Below are 17,285 nucleotides of genomic sequence, written 5' to 3'. Positions count from 1 at the left end.
AAACAATCATCGCATCGTCTAATCTAAAAAACGAAGCCAAGAAGCAGTTTAAGGCGTTTTTTATTTTATTGGCCAATCAGGTTTTCCTTTCTTTCGTTTCAGCGCTGAGTTCCCATTCCCCGGAAAACGAAAGTTAAAGTTGAGCCAAGCGACGTCGCTCTGACGCGCTCTGACGCGTTTGACGCCTCGTCGCTCGCGCGTCGCTGAGCGACATCGAGCGGTTTATAAAACTCTGCGCGAGCTCCGGCGATCATTCTGCGCCTGCGCCTCTCACAGACCATCAGAGACGCTGGAAGAAAAACCCCAGAAGCGACAAAAACCTTCATATTTACGGGAAACAGCTGGAAGATGAGGTGAGCGATGCAGTTATGAGCTTAGCCATAATTTAACGCTTTATTTCTTCTTTTTTAAGATAGTGGTAAATTACCAAGAAATCTTGGAAAATTATCATAAAAGCTGCTCCAGCAGCAGCTTCGAAGCTGACTTCTGAACTTTTAATATGAGGCGTTAATAAAACAATAATAATGATAATAACGATGTTTAACCCTTGTGACGTAAAAGTGCATGTAGATCAACTAAAACCTTTTCGAGCAGCATTCTTTGTTACTAAGACGTGGAACGTTGAGTCAGCATGTTTCATGTAATTTGATCAATGATTTAAAATGAAGTACGCTGGAGATAGCCACCAGCACCCCGCGACCCCATGAGGGACAAAGCGGATCAGAAAATGGATGGATGGATGGATTTAAAATGAAGCCACTATAACTGAACTGTGCTCATAAAATATGATTAAAAGTTGGAAAACGGTCAATAAGTCAACGCAGAACAACAGACATGCTCCCTGCAGGCTGCTCTGAAGTAGATGTAGGCAGACTAGGCTCCTGCTTCACCCGCTGTTTAAAGTTTGGATTATTCTAAATATTCTTTTAGTACATTTTCATGACTCAAGGAGTGGCTAGAAAAATAAAGTGTTAGGCCGGGAATAAATTTGTAGGAACACGTGGAGAATAGAGAGTGAAGGAAGGCGTGGCGTGGGGAAACGAAGACTACGGAGCAAGTGAAGGAAGTGAAACTCAATAAATCAGAGACGGTTAGAAGTTCTCACAGAAGATCCAGGAGCAGCAGATATAAACATCACAGCTGGAACTTAGACTACAACCAATAAATCTGGATGTAAGGAGCAAACATGAGACTTAAAGGCAGGATTAACAATTTTTAACTTTGATGATAAAACGAAAGCCAGAAGATGTAATTAAATAAAGCAGGCTGTCCTGCAGCCAGAAGGTCCTGGGTTTGAATCCCAGCCTGGGCTCTTCCTGCCTGGGAGTGTTTCCTCAGGCTGCATTTCATCTTCTTCCCAGAATCAGAGTCAGAAATACTTTATTAATCCCAGAGGGAAATTATTTTCGTTACACGCTCCAGATATACAAACAACATATATATATATATATATATATATATATATATATATACATATATATATATATATATATATATATATATATATATATATATATATATATATATATATATATATATATATATATATATATACATACATACATACATACATACATACATACATACATACATACATACACATATATATATATATATATATATATATATATATATATATATATATATATATATATATATATATATATATATATATATATAAGTGTAACAGTGTTTAGGTTTAAGTTGTAGAATTCCACTTGCTTTCTATGTATCAGTGCAATGGGGAAATAGCGCCCCCCTCTTTGTGTGGTTGGTTATATGTTGCTGGTCCCTGTAGTCAGTGCCAGTCTGTGAAAGCTACACGAGAGGTGAGTTGCATTCTTCAGCACACAGTAGAAAAAGTGTTAGCAACATCATAAAACATCATTTTTTTACTAAATTAGACAAGTAATTTGTAATGATTAGTTACTAGATGTGTGCCTGGCACCAACATCTGTACTTTTAGTTTTCTTAATATTGTAAAACACTTGGTGTGCTAAGTTAAAAGCTAACATAACGCTCTGTTGTAGCGTGCTGAGTGAAGCTGAGCCGTTGCACTGATTCAAACCCCGATATGTTCCCATTCAGGTACATAATTTATTATTGTATTCTTCATTGTACATTGAAAATATGAATGTTTTGCTGTAATTACGGCCAGTCTGTGAAAGCTACACGAGAGGAAATAAACTGCCTGACAACCCAGAAACTCGTCTTCATTTAAAAAAAAACTACACAACGCAGAGTCGAGGGGTTACTTGGGCCAGCCCGGTACAGTGGACTGAAGCAGAACCCGGTTACATATATATATATATATATATATATATATATATATATATATATATATATATATATATATATATATATATTATATTGACTATATTATATTGACTATATATATCTATATATCATTTTACCTTGTGTGGAATGATGTAAATGCGTATATAACAATGTGTGTATTCTGGAGCATGTAACAAAAGTAATTTTCCCCTGCGATTATTAAAGTATGTCTGAGTCTGATATCCAACACCATTGAATCCTTCCTGCTTTTTCTCCATCCATCACGTTTGATCTCTACTGCTGCTCATATTTAATTAAATGTTTATTTTTGTGTTTTTTCCCACCAGTTCTGCTCAGAGTCTGGAGAACAGCCTGAAGGCCCTGCAGTGCCACTTCACCTGGAATCTGGATGCCAACCGGAGCAAAATCCTCCGTGTCAAGGATAAGGTGGAGGACATCGGCACCGAGGAGGGGAACTTCTGGCTGGGTCCCATTTACAACCTGCAGGGGTTCATCCAGAACCAGCTGGGCTCCCCTGAAGAGGCTCTGAGCTCCTTCAACCAGGCCACTGAGACCTTCCAGCGGCAGAAACACGCTGATGAAGGTCCCTGGTTGACGGTGAACTTTGGCAATCTGGCTTGGCTGCACCACCTGATGGGTGAAGATGAGAAGAGTCAGGACTACCTGTCAAAGGTGGATGCTCTACAGAAGAAGAAGGAGGAGCTCCACCCAGAGGTGTGTGCTGAGAAGGCCTGGACCCTGATGAAGTTCGACAAAGAGAAGGAGCAGCAGGCTGCAGAGCTCTTCCAGAGAGCCATCCAGATGCAGCCAGATGTGGTGGAGTGGCAGAGCAGCCGTCTGATCGGGCTGCTGAGCTCCATCAAACACTCAGACGTGCCCCCAGACGCTGACGTCCTGGAGGACCTGAGAGTTGCCAGAGCAGAGGATCCAGAAAACTCGTACCTGGCCGCTGTCGACCTGAAACAACGAGCCAAGAGAGGCGAGCGAGTTGAAGATGAAGCCCGGGAGCTGTCGGAGAAGATCCTACTGGATCCCGTCAGCAGCTACAGCGGCATCAAGCCGCTGCTGAGGATCTACAGACAGACCGACTCCTACGACGAGGCGATCGACGTGGCGGAGCGGGCCCTGAGGACGGCCCCGGAGTCCCGCTACCTGAAGAGGTGCGCCGCTCTCTGCTACAAATGGAAGATCGTTTTCTCCAGGGATGGACGCCTGAATCAGAGCACGTATGACCGGGCGATCAGCCTGCTGGAGGACGTCATCGCCCTCTACCCCGGGTCTTCTCTACCAAAGGAGGTGGACCTCGCGAGCGTCTGGGCCAAGTCCGGACGGGGACTGAAGAGACCAGACCAGATCTTCAGGGATCTGCTGCAGAGGCCTGTGGATCCTGCAGACCAGCAGATCATCTACAACGGCTACGCCAAGTACCTCAACTTCGACCGAAAGCAGTGGGACGAGTCCATCCGGTACCACATGAAGGCCGCCGCCATAAACCGGGATTGCTTCAGCCGGATGAACAGCATCAAGACGCTGGAGAGGATCCGGGACCGCGGCAGGTCCAGAATGTGCCGGCAAATCCAGGAGTTCCTGGAAAACCTGGAAGGAGTCCAGACTGTGTGAACTCCAGATCCAAAGATCGTCTCCACCGTTTAAAGGGACGGAGACGTCCGATTAAACACAAGATAACATCTGCTCATCTGTCTAGTTCACATTTCATTTATATTTCTAACTTCTGGTTTTTATTCTGGTGTAAACAGTAAAATATCATAAAAAGATTTAAGGAATCTCAATCAGTTGTCAGTATTTTTCAGAAATGACTCTAAATGTATTGCTTCATTGTTTCTTTGTGTAATTGTCAGTTCTCTGGCTTTGCTGAAGTATTAAATAAACACAATACTAAACATTCCCAGCCAATCAGAGCGTGTTTCACAGCTTTTATAACAAAAACATAATGTACCCAGGTTTATTTTCAAATAAATCAACATAAAAACCATTTTTATTTTCATTTTAATGGTTTATCAGCTGGCTGCAGGTCAGATTTCACCAAGCATCACTTTGACTCTAATAATCATTGAACTTACCTGCAGGTTCAGGTGTTTATGAGGCCCACAGGCTGTTCAGCAAACATACAGGTATATATTAGTACAACTTTGATGACATTAGTTGGGATTAATCAGGTGTTTTCTCCATCAACCTGACTTCCTGACTACTTTCTGTGGCTTGGACATCAGCAGCAGTGAGACCAAAACTATTAGTCTGCAGTGCATTAGTGCATAAAAACAACCAGTGGTTGGGTTTTCATCGATGAAGGGACGGAAATTACGATTTAATGTGCAAGAGCATCAAAAAAAGTTTGATACTTGTTGTCCCTCGTCCCAGGAGGAGAAGCTTGTATGTTAAACAGATTCATCACAGAGAGGAACATTTCCTGCCTTTATCCTGGTGGTTCTGATGGTTCTGGTGGTTCTGGGAATGAAAACCCAAACGTCAGCGTCTCACCTGGAGACTCCTGGTGTCTCCTGAGCAGCTGATCACCTCCAGTCGCCTGCTGAGCTTCCCTGAGCCTCTAGACCAGAGAGTCAGACTCATTTCTACATGGGGCCGCTTTGGCATCATGGAGTCATTTAAAGGGCCTGCTGCTCCTGCATAGATGATACTTTAGATTTCAGAATTTAATTCCAGTTCACATAAAAATTTAAAACATTCACAGTAACATAAAAGTAGCACCTTAGGCCCAGTTATAGTCTATCTGCAGAAAAAGTTGATATTGGGCTGAGTTACACTTTAAACTCTTCAGTCTGCATCACTTCTTCTCTTTCTGGATTGTTTTAATGTGTTGTGGGAAAAGCTGACATCTAGTGGCAGGATGCTGTTACTACACTGTTAAAATAATCAACATTCACTACAGGAGGCTCAGTTTTAGCCACTTTATAAACTCTTAAATGATTTATGTCTCTACTTTATGATATGATGTGGCTTTTGGCTCTGGAGGGCCGGAGAAACGGCCTTGATGGGCCGGATTGGGTTTGACACGTGTTCTGTAGATGGTCTCAGTCGGGTCGGCAGGCGGTACTAGAGGTCCAGGAGACGGACCTGGACTCCCTCCAGGAGGGGAAGACAGAGTTCTGGATCCAGGCCCGGTCATAGAAAGTTGAGTGGAAGGAAGAAGTGTGGGAGAAGTAGAGAACTGCAGCTTTGAGATGATCATCAAGCAGAATCTGGACCAGGAGTGGACTGAGGACGTGTGAAGCTCCTACACCTGGGGTCGTACCTGGGCTGAGGAGAACCAGAACCAGAACCAGACTGCTGCTCAAGTCAGGCTTTTAAATGGGAGTAAAGTTTGCAATTATTTTGAATATCAAGGCCTCAGAGTCTGAAGGAAGACAAGTTTCATTCTGAGGGACATAAAATATTTTGCTTTTTCTCGATATTCCAAATTTTAGACGTTTTGTAGTTTTAGCTGTAAAGCGGTCGGGTCAGACATTGGACCCGTCCCCTGCCGTCCATCCATGGACTTCCTGCAGAATCTCAGCCGGTTCTCTACGGGTTTCTTGGACAGGAAGGACTCTCAGGCATTCTTCTCTCTACCTTCTCTCTTCATCAGCAATCTCACCCAGCAGCTGTTCTCGTTGACCAAGCTCTGCACCGGCGGCACCATGAAGTCACAGCAGCAGAAGGTAGCCCAGGTGGCTGCTGGGTACGCCTAAAGGCGCTGAAGCGTCGGTTCTGCAGCCGAACCGGAGCTCCGGGTTCTGGGTCCTGAACAGACGTGACGCTCTTAAAAATTTACAACTAGAAACGTAAAAACACAAACTAAGATGCTAAAGCTTCTGCATTTAATCAATCTGCTCAACAAGATTAAAATAAAAGTTTGGATGAAAAAACAAATCAAGTTGCAAAATTTTTTTTCCAGGAGAAATGCACTAAATTAAATCTGACATTCATGAATAAAAAGCTTAAAAACGGAAGAAATTCAGATTATCTTTATTAACAGAAGCTCCGCCTTTACTGAAATAAGGAGCAGAACCAACGCTGGTCGTATTTTAGTCATCAAACTTCAGATTAAGTCAAAGACAAAAACATTCTGGTATCAACGGTTTTATTTCTGGGACATTTTCTACGTACGAAAAACAACATTTTCTCTATTTACACTCAGATTCATCAGAGACGACTGAAAGCGACAGGAGAACATCGTTTGGTTGGTTCTGACCTCCAGACTGAGGTAAAAAAAGGAAACAGAACCATCAGCGACCCAGACATCAGAACCAGAAACTGTTGGAAACAAAAAAACACTTCAAGTAGAAATTTTAACAAATTAGACAAATTAGGAAATAAAAAAAAGAGTTTAAAACACAGCAGGTCAGTTGTTTCCTCTCCGGCTTTTCTTGTGGCTCTTCTTTGAACTCCTGAGGATGAAAGCAAACAGAACCAAGAACGTTAAGTCGATTTTTTTTAACAAAAAGAAAAGAACAATCAACTAGAAGAATATTTACAGGTTTAAAGTGAGAAGAAGAAGCATAAATTTGTTTTAACAGACCCGTTACCATCCTTTCCTGGTCATTTACATTTCAGCTTTATTACAACAAATTACCTCCACATTAAATTAATTTATCAGATCTATAACTGGTAAAGCACCTTTTCCATTTACAGTGTAGACAAGAATCAGTAATTTCACTCCTAATTACCTAACGTGTCAGTATTCTTAATATTAGCAGCGTATAACTAGTCATTTATAATCTGTCATAACCGCAGTAACAGCTGATTATTATTGCTCATATGCCTTTATAACATCTCCTCAAATAACGCCTTAAACATTATGTTTGTTACATAAACAGGATTTTACTGGTTTAATGTAAATAAATGTAAACCTGCTAAACCAGAAAGTGTTAAAAACTGTTTTATGAGCTGTAATAATCTGTAACTAGAGGTTCGGTTACTTTTTATCCTCTGGACACATTAGTGGATAAAAATCTACACAAATACAGCAAAAACACCCAATTACATAATAAAAAAAAAAAAAATAAATCTGCTAAACATTTAACCAGCATTGGTGGTTTAAACCTTTTTAACCAGCAGGAAAACGGCTGAATACAGTGAAGATGTGCAGCAGCGTTAATTTAGGCTGACATTACAGAAAAGAGGAATTACTGGGATGATTTTAACCATGAAGGTTCTGGTACCAGATAAATCTGCAGGATCAGATCAGCTGTGTTGGTGCCGAGCAGCAGAGACTCACCTCTCTGGAGTCTTGGAGTGGCTGCGATGCCTGTGGCTTCTGTGGTGACCTGATGAGCAACCAGAGTCAGAAATATACAAATATTAATGGTCAACGTCTGGATTCAAACCATGAGACCTTTAAAGCTGAAGCTTAGCAGCAGATTTTAATGTTTTAGCACAGAACCAAATGGAAGATGATCTCAGGAGAACATCTGAGCAGCTGAGACCTTCCAGCAGGTTCAGCCCACGGTCAGAAGCTCAGAAATGACCGATAGGACGATGAAACAACAGCCAATCCCGTGCTGCATCACGGTCACATGACCAAACAAATCCCACATGGACACAGGCTCCATCTGAATCACCTTAGTGGGTCTGGACTCTTCAGCCGCAGCAGAAATGTGTCAGAGTCTGAATAGTGAGGAAGGAGGCAGGAAAAGGAGCCTGGATGCTCCTTTAGCCTAGGAACCTCACAACGTCCTTACCGGCGCTAAGAACCCTTTAGGTATCCCACAATCCTTTGTGGGACATGACATATCAGTACAGCCCCTCATAGAAATCCACTAAAACGTGCGTAAAGCAGAGAGCGTCTCTCTGTAGTTCATGTCCAGACGGCTGTAGGATCTGACTCCATCCTCCGTGTCTCTGACTCCATCCTCCATCTTTCTGACTCCATCCTCCATCTTTCTGACTCCATCCTCCATGTTTCTGACTCCATCCTCCATGTCTCTGACTCCATCCTCCATGTCTCTGACTCCATCCTCCATGTTTCTGACTCCATCCTCCATGTCTCTGACTCCATCCTCCATGTCTCTGACTCCATCCTCCGTGTTTCTGACTCCATCCTCCGTGTTTCTGACTCCATCCTCCGTGTTTCTGACTCCATCCTCCGTGTTTCTGACTCCATCCTCCATTTCTCTGACTCCATCCTCCATTTCTCTGACTCCATCCTCCATTTCTCTGACTCCATCCTCCGTGTCTCTGACTCCATCCTCCGTGTCTCTGACTCCATCCTCCGTGTTTCTGACTCCATCCTCCATTTCTCTGACTCCATCCTCCATTTCTCTGACTCCATCCTCCATTTCTCTGACTCCATCCTCCATTTCTCTGACTCCATCCTCCGTGTTTCTGACTCCATCCTCCGTGTTTCTGACTCCATCCTCCATGTCTCTGACTCCATCCTCCGTGTCTCTGACTCCATCCTCCGTGTTTCTGACTCCATCCTCCGTGTTTCTGACTCCATCCTCCGTGTCTCTGACTCCATCCTCCGTGTTTCTGACTCCATCCTCCGTGTTTCTGACTCCATCCTCCGTGTTTCTGACTCCATCCTCCATTTCTCTGACTCCATCCTCCATTTCTCTGACTCCATCCTCCATTTCTCTGACTCCATCCTCCGTGTCTCTGACTCCATCCTCCGTGTCTCTGACTCCATCCTCCATTTCTCTGACTCCATCCTCCATTTCTCTGACTCCATCCTCCGTGTCTCTGACTCCATCCTCCGTGTTTCTGACTCCATCCTCCGTGTTTCTGACTCCATCCTCCATTTCTCTGACTCCATCCTCCGTGTCTCTGACTCCATCCTCCATGTCTCTGACTCCATCCTCCATGTTTCTGACTCCATCCTCCGTGTCTCTGACTCCATCCTCCGTGTCTCTGACTCCATCCTCCGTGTTTCTGACTCCATCCTCCATTTCTCTGACTCCATCCTCCGTGTCTCTGACTCCATCCTCCATGTTTCTGACTCCATCCTCCATGTTTCTGACTCCATCCTCCATGTCTCTGACTCCATCCTCCATGTCTCTGACTCCATCCTCCGTGTTTCTGACTCCATCCTCCGTGTCTCTGACTCCATCCTCCGTGTCTCTGACTCCATCCTCCATGTTTCTGACTCCATCCTCCATGTCTCTGACTCCATCCTCCGTGTTTCTGACTCCATCCTCCATGTTTCTGACTCCATCCTCCATGTCTCTGACTCCATCCTCCGTGTTTCTGACTCCATCCTCCATTTCTCTGACTCCATCCTCCATTTCTCTGACTCCATCCTCCATTTCTCTGACTCCATCCTCCATGTCTCTGACTCCATCCTCCATGTTTCTGACTCCATCCTCCATGTTTCTGACTCCAACCTCCATGTTTCCGTCACTAATGACGTCAGAGTTAAAGTCTGGAATCAGCTCAGCAGCTGAAGCTCCTTTCCTCCCTGAAGGAGTTCTGCTGACCTAGGAAAGGTCAAGGAGCAGAAGGAGAAAGGAGGTAGGAGCTAGGAAAAGGAACAGAAGCTAGGAGGTAGGAGCTAGGAGCAGGAGCTAGGAGGTAGGAGGTAGGAGGTAGGAGATGTTATTCAGGGTATTCTGATGGAGCCTTAGACACTGTCGGGCCAAAGAAAGTCTCCACCTGGCATTAACTAAGCAGATATGCCTGAGCCTCCCATTGGATAATTACTGCTGGGCGATTATGTTTCAGCTGGAAACAAGTTCTTTAATCTTAACTGGTGTAATGAGTTGCTCCTCATTTCTTAAACAACCATGTGGAACGACACTTTCTGAGGAAAAGATGTCGGTCTGTTTCAGAAGGTTCACATGGTTGGTGCGCATCAAGCAGACAAACATCTGAGGACAAACTACCAACACTGGGCTTTGAACCGTTCGTTAGAACCTGGAAGGGTCGTGAGGACGCATCGTCCTACAGGAAGAAACGTGGCTGGAAGCGATGCAGCCATGACGCCCAGTGCCTACAGTACCAGCTGACTGCTGAGTACGCTGAACGACCAGCTAATCCACGCCGTGGATGTTCCCTGATGGCTCGGCCTTCAGGATTCATCAGCTGGTTATCAGCTTATGGAGACGATGCCACAGTGAATGTGAGCCGTGATCAGAGCTAAAGGCGGTCTGATCTAACGTTGGTGTATGTGACCTTTTTATTGGCCATGCAGGGCAGATTATGTTGTTCTGGTCCCGGTCAGAGCCGGCCTGGTTGGGCTGCAGCTAGGGCTGGACGATTTTGGAAAATAATCTAATTGCGATTTTTTTTCTTAATATTGTGATTTAATGCGATTTTTTTCCCCCCAGTTTAATTTATCATGTCTTTTTAAACATATACAAACAAAACATCATTTTGTTTCCTCGCTGTGCAGATTAGTTGCTAAAAGACCCGCAGCATCTAAACTCAGAGCAGAAATTATTGCGTTCTGACTACGATGTATTTCAACCAAAATTGTAATTTTGACTTTTCTCCGCATTAACCACAAGCAACAAAAATGGCGTCTAAATAAATATGTTTGTAAACAAGGACTATTTTAAACAAGAACTTTTAATGTTTTTATTAATCAGAATATTGTTCAAGAGAACAGCTTTTAATGGGGTACCGCACACGTGACGTCACCGTCTCAAGAGCAACGCCCCTTTTGCCGCTTAGGTAGGGCATACAGGAGAGAAAGCACGGATAACCCAGCTATTACACGCGCAACAGAAACAGCGATATGACCGACTTTACAGCCGTTAAACTTTCCCAAGACGATGTCCCAGGCACACGGATTACTGGTCGAACTGTCGAAGAACACACCAACCTTCAGCTCAAACGATGGCTTGAGGTTCGAGGGTTTAAAAAGACTGGAAAACTGGCCGAGTTGATCGAACGGTAAGCTTTGTTTTTTTTTTCCTGCGCGGCGATCATGGCAGCGTCGGCCGTTTTTTTTTTTTGTTGTTGTTGTTGTTTGCAATCACCGTCCAGGAATGGGTATATGTTTAATGTTTGTCTCATTTGAAATGTTTTTGAGTAAGCTATCCTGGTAGCAGGCTATCATGTTAGCGCCTGCTACCATGATAGCCTATATGCTGTCATAGTAGCAGGCGCTACTTTATTAACATGTCGGCCACCAAAATACTCTTACCTTGACTTGATGTCGCTGGAATTGGGTCAGGATGTTCTTCGGTTGGGCCCTTTCCTCCGACAAAATGCTTGCTACATATGTACGTGAATTTGGTAACTTTTTCCGGGTTGAACTGTTGTGTAGGCCGACCGCCCCGGTGAACCCAGCGCACACATTTCTCCTTGGCAGTCTTGAAGAAAACATCCTTCATATGCGGCCGATCAGCGTAACTCGAGTCGCTGTTGCACGTTCCATAGCAACAATGTTTAAAAACCATGGTCTTAGATTTGGAAAAAGCAGTCGTTTACCGAGTAAAACCTAGGCTAACGCATGTCTCTTTTAAAGCAAAGCAGCGGCAGGTTTCCGGAGTTTGCCCCACTGCGTACCACGAGATGTGACGTCATCGTGACGTTGTGTTTCTAAAAATAGCTCGCGCGCGGTACCCCATTGTTTTAGACATCAATCCTTGTTGAACATAAAGTGCAACCAACAAGCAATTCTATGTATTAAACTGATTGATCTGTACTTAATGCTATGTATGATTATATAAACTCTAAAACAAGTAATAAAATTAGATTATCTCACTGCTGCAACTGTCTTCCCTTCCATGTGGAGGCAAACCCACTTTAAACATTTTACTAATGGACGTGTCTAATTCCCTGATTGTTACATAGCCAAAAATTGCAGACTCTGCGATTTGGAAATTGCGTTTTTTTAAATTGCGATTATATTGAAAATGCGATTAATTGTTCAGCCCTAGCTGCAGCCGAGGGACTGACCTCTGGTCCAGTCGGTATCTAACCTGCAGAGGACAACATGTCCCCACGGAGGACAACGTGTCCCCACGGAGGACAACGTGTCCCCACAGCTTCCTGTTTCTGGTCGCCACGTCAGCTCCAGGCTTAGCGCTCAACAGCTGCAGCCAGAGTCAGATGTGAGGCCCAAACTGGGTCATCAACAGAACAACGATCCCAGACACAGCAGCACGGAGCAGCAATGGCCTAGTCAAAGTCCAGACCTCCACTGGTAAAGGCTGCGCTGGTCTCTGCAGAACCTACCGGGTGATTTGGAGCGGTGCCGCCTGTCTCTGGAGCGGCTGCGGTGCCGCCGGGGGCTCTTGCTGCGGTGGCGCTCTCTGCGGGGCGACGGGCTGTTCAGACAAAACAAAAACACGTTTAGAGTCCAGCGGCGCCGTCTAAGCCGCGGCCGACGGCGCTCACGAGTCTCACCTTCGCCTCTTGGGAGATCTGCTCCTCCTGAAAGGCAAACAGCAGCGCGGTTTATCTCTGCTGCCAGAACCAGAACCAGTTCACTTCTGATTACGTAAAAAACTAAAAGAGGAGCACAAACCGGCGAGGAGAGCGGCTGCGTCGGTAACGAGGCGACGGGGAGCGGCGAGGCCGGTCGCTGTCCCGGTGGCTGCGCCTGTGGGGTTCAGGGCTGGGCAGCCGCTCGAACTGCCATCAGAGAAAACGTCAGAAAACGTCTGAAGGGACAAACGGCAGCGAGGAAACGAGCCGCTAACGTCTGGCTGATTAAACGACGTCAAGCGTCACGATTAAAGGTGCAAACACGCTTTAAAGAGCTGAAACATAAACAGCAGGAAGCTGCAAAGACAGAAAATCATCGTAGAAGATTTAAACTGCGCAGGCGGCACCTTCTCCTCTTCTTCATCTTCATCCTCGCTGCTCTCCACTTCGTCCAGGTCCTCCTCCAGAGCGCTGATCCGGGGGTCCAACATCTCGGCCTCCTCCAGGACCTGTCTCTTCTGAGGCGCGAGACGAGACCGCGTCAGAACATTTCTGCATCAGGAACCAGAACCAGAACCAGAACCAGAACCAGAACCAGAACGGTGGGTTTGGGTTCTGAACTGACCTGAAGGCGCGGCAGGATGATGTCACAGACTCTCTCTGCGTGAAGAAGCTCGTCGATGAACTCGTCCACGTGCATCAGCTCGAACTCTGGAGGGAGAGAAGAACCAGAACCGCCTCATCAGACGTGAAACACGGGTCAGAGTCATTCCCGTCCGGTTCTGATCCAGCTGTTTGTGGTTCTGATCCAGCTGCCGGGCGGGATGTGGACCCAGGAGCCGCCTGCCGACCCAGACGCTCCGACCAGAACCAGCAGCCAAGCGCAGTCAGAGGCAGAACGCCGTTTCTACCCAGAATCCACGTGGTCGACGGCGGTTCCTGTGAGGATCCAAACGTTCTGGATCCGTCTGGGTTGGACCCGGCTCGGTCCGGTCCGCCATGTCTTCCTCTGACTGGCGGTTCTGATACGTGTCTGGCCGATTATCTCAGCCTCTGAGTTTCTCTGCTGACTTTAAGCTGCGGATCGTAGCAACGATCGTCTTTTAAGCAAAGCTGAGCAGAAAACGTTGAGATGCGGATGAAAATGGTTTGAAGCAGACGATCTCACAACAAACCAGTTACTGAATAAATTATTAATTTAACGAGGCAACATTAATTCCTCTAGACGGACTTAAAGCTTTGCTCGCGTTTACCTGCCCAGGTGGGAACCAGCTTAGAGCTAAAACCTGCCATGACGCTTCAATTTGTGGAATTTTAAATAAAAGTTTTAATGGAAACAGATTCTTGTTTCGCCTTACAGAGGAACCCACGACTGAAATGAAGGGTTTTAGTTTTTTAGACAATATTTAACTTTTATTTTTAATATTAAAATAAAGGATTTATTAGACTTCTAGCAACTAGAACATCTTTTATTCTGTCGGTTAGTTTCAGCTCTACTTCCACTGAAGTGGAGTTCAACAAACATCTGATAAAACTTGGTTTAAAACTAAAGAATCTTTTGGGTTTTCCAGGTTCTTTCTTCCCGGACTCACCTCCGTTCCTGTTCTGACTCTTGATCTTCCTGTAGTCGTTGTAGAGCGGCTCCAGGTACTTGTAGCAGTCCACGGCGGTGCCGGTCAGCCTCATGTACATCGCTCCCAGCAGGCGCACGTACCTGAGGAAGCAGGTGAGGAGGAAACTGTCAGAAAGATAAACATATCTCCACCTTCTGAGCTCTTTCATGCATCACCAGCAGGTCTAAATAATGAGAAACAGCCACAGAAACAACAATGAGCCTAAAACTCTTGGTGTTCTTCACTTCTACCTCACAGTAAAGGCCTCAGGGTGGGCAGGGCGTTATTTTAACAACAAAAACAGGTTAAAAACAGCATTTTTTGTTTTTAAAGTTTAGTTTCTTTTTTTTTCCATCTATATTTTGAGTTCCTTAATGGTTCCGTTCTGCAGAACCTGAGCAGCACGGAGACAGTTTGATCTTTGATCAGAAGAAATGATTTCCACTTCTCTCGGGATCCACGATTCTTTTATTCTTCCAAAGCGGTTAAACCTAAACCACAGCTGGGACAGGATCCAGATGTTCAACATCTGCTGAAATAATGTGTGGAAAAGACTAAATGTTAGAAAAGAACCAACTTAAAATCCTCGTTTTTGATGAACTCCACGATGATGTCTTTCTCCGGCTGGATCTGAAGCATCTTCAGCGTGAGGCAGAGGAACGGCGTCGGCTTGATGTTCCCGCCGAAAACCCCGCCGACGAACTTCAGCTCCATGGCTTTGTCCACCACCAGCTCAGCTGCCAACACACACACACACACACACACACACACACACAGTTGATGGAGAGACCAACACAAACGGGATGCTCAGACTCTAGAAACAAAACCTCTGATATGAACAAATAACTGCTAAGAAACAAAGAAATCAGCCAAAACGCGCTGACTGCTCACGTCTCTATGATAAACAATATTTGTGACTTGGAGAAGAAAAGATGAGGAGCAACAGAACAACAATAATTACAGAATAAATAAAGATTAGTGTTCAAGGGTTTCAAACGCTTTAAGACCGCCAATTTTTTACCATGATAAGTGATCTTGTTCATAAATTAATCTTAGAAAATGTGTTTAAAGCTTTAAGACGTTATCGGAACAAATGTACTTTTGGGGTCACTGATTTAACTGTTTCTTAATTCTAACTGAGCCATAAACGACCACAGGACGACAGATTTAAAGTATCTACCTGATCTTGGTAGAAATTAAAAAGCTCGTATTGCTCTCTGAACACTTTTCCTAACAGACTTTGTTCCACAGATTGACTTTAGCTGTTTGTTTTCTCCCAGTTTCAGTCAAGTTTCTGATTATTTTCACTTTATTGTCGCCAATTTCCCCAAAAAGCACATAACTTAAGGATTGATTGCGCTGAACTAGATTAGATCACATCCTGCAAGTATCAAGAATTTAATCAACGTAAGACACAACAGAGTATAATATTAATTAACTTTAGAACAAACATTTTACAGAAACAATGATTAGAACAGCATCTATATTGCCGTGATATTAGCTGTATTTTAGACAGATTATCATTGAGAAACAGCCCTATGGCCGTAAAAACGTTTCTGTTATCGCGCTGAAATTAGCTTTCAGGAAGCTAACATGCTAACGTGCTAACGTGCTAACACTTACCGGTCAGACCGAAACATTCCTCCTTCCAGTATTTGGACTCATAGATTCGGGTCCGGATGATTTTCTCCACCAGGTACTGCGGGTTGGTTCCGTGGATGCTGTTTGCATCTTTAACGGTTCTGTTTGCCATTGGAGAAACAACTCTGTTAGCATGTAGCGACCAGCGAGGCACCGGGAGCTAACAGCGGAAAAGGCCCAGAAACACTTCCGGTTCAGCTGTCAGGAAGAAAAGAAGCGTCACATCCGTCCTGACCAGCAGGAGTCACTGTTTCACTGGAAAATGCTCGTTGATTCAAATCATTTTTTCTGCATTTACAGTCAATAAATTAAGATTATTGAAAGGTTTATTTATTTCAGTAAAACGCCTTATATGGATTAATTACACACATACGGATGTTTTTCATCTTTTGTTATGGATAATTATGAAAATTTTAAGCTTACAGTTTATGAAAACAGGACATTTATAAAAATGTTCAAGTTAGTTCCTATTTTATTCCTACATTGTTTTATTATTTTTAATCTAAGTTCTTTTCGCTCTTGGCAGTTATTTTCGTTGCTTTGCAGTAATTTAGTGCAAACAGCGTAAGCTGAAAATGCTAAATATTATGTATATAAATATAAAGACAATACCATGCATCTCCCTATTCTATACACTGCGGTACAACTGGACTAGTTGACATGGGGCGACACAAAGAAACACATGAAGTCCATCTATATTGATCAATTACTGTAACATTGATCCTTTTGGATGACGATAAACTATCATTGATTGGACGCTGTGTTGTGTGGAGGGGTGTTATCATTTCTCGCTCGAGCCCCGCATGATTTAAATTGATTTAATAATATTTTGATTGGCCTTCTTTTTATTTTTTGAACATCACTGTACACAAAAAATTATTTTCACCCTCATAATGTTCATTATTTCAAAACATAACACCACTCTACTGACACCATGAGAAATCATCTTTATGATTATTGAAGCATTACTTTTAAATTGACCATTTATGTCCCCAGAGTTTCCTAGAATCATCATCGGTGTACGACTTGTTCTGTTTAGACGTTGTCAAGCTCCCCTTTGACTATAGCAGCTGTGAGAGTTATCAGCAGTCAGTTTACATATCAGACAATTTAGCTATAAAATAAAGGATACTCACTACAAACATCTTTCATCCGTTCCTTAAATGAACTCTAACAAGACAATGTGGTTGTATGAAGAGTAAAAAACACTTTTAAACATGTTTTAGCCAACTTCATAACTGCAGTGCATGTAATAGCGGTGATGAGGAGAGATGCCATAAACTGTCATAAACTAAGCAAAGCATGATCAGATAAAGATTACACAGTAAAAATTACTAACCTTATATCTTTATTTTATTTTGGTTTAACTAGAGATCAAATTAATTGTTTCTTGTAGGCATC

General features: G+C 43.8%; 2 protein-coding genes across 2 annotated transcripts; one reads left to right on the top strand and one right to left on the bottom strand.

Moving 5' to 3' along the window:
• The first annotated feature begins 261 nt into the window (after positions 1-261).
• Positions 262-4,203, top strand: LOC105921112 (interferon-induced protein with tetratricopeptide repeats 1). The gene is made up of 2 exons (XM_012856806.3): positions 262-353; positions 2,625-4,203. Exons 1-2 carry the CDS (start codon positions 349-351, stop codon positions 3,916-3,918), a joined length of 1,299 nt encoding a protein of 432 aa, XP_012712260.3. The 5' UTR covers positions 262-348; the 3' UTR covers positions 3,919-4,203.
• A 2,177-nt stretch (positions 4,204-6,380) lies between these two features.
• prpf38a (pre-mRNA processing factor 38A) lies at positions 6,381-16,080 on the bottom strand. Its single transcript, XM_036131970.1, has 10 exons — positions 15,867-16,080; positions 14,821-14,980; positions 14,223-14,344; positions 13,256-13,341; positions 13,038-13,148; positions 12,731-12,837; positions 12,610-12,636; positions 12,439-12,530; positions 7,535-7,583; positions 6,381-6,704 (listed from the first exon to the last, which is right to left on the bottom strand). Exons 1-10 carry the CDS (start codon positions 15,994-15,996, stop codon positions 6,659-6,661), a joined length of 930 nt encoding a protein of 309 aa, XP_035987863.1. The 5' UTR covers positions 15,997-16,080; the 3' UTR covers positions 6,381-6,658.
• Positions 16,081-17,285: the final 1,205 nt, after the last annotated feature.

Source organism: Fundulus heteroclitus, unplaced genomic scaffold (assembly GCF_011125445.2).
Source record: "Fundulus heteroclitus isolate FHET01 unplaced genomic scaffold, MU-UCD_Fhet_4.1 scaffold_46, whole genome shotgun sequence".
Classification (NCBI taxonomy): Eukaryota; Metazoa; Chordata; class Actinopteri; order Cyprinodontiformes; family Fundulidae; genus Fundulus; species Fundulus heteroclitus.
Note: the sequence above shows the minus strand (reverse complement) of the source record. Positions and strands in the feature narration are given on the sequence as shown.

Bases quoted from the DNA above. Each gene is read 5' to 3' on its own strand.
- prpf38a (XM_036131970.1), bottom strand. From the start codon at position 15,996: ATGGCAAACAGAACCGTTAAAGATGCAAACAGCATCCACGGAACCAAC. The intron at 7,584-12,438 runs GTAGGTTCTGCA...GTTGCTCATCAG, and splicing joins GCACCGCTCCAAATCACCCG to GTCACCACAGAAGCCACAGG. The intron at 6,705-7,534 runs GTGAGTCTCTGC...TTTCATCCTCAG, and splicing joins CACTCCAAGACTCCAGAGAG to GAGTTCAAAGAAGAGCCACA.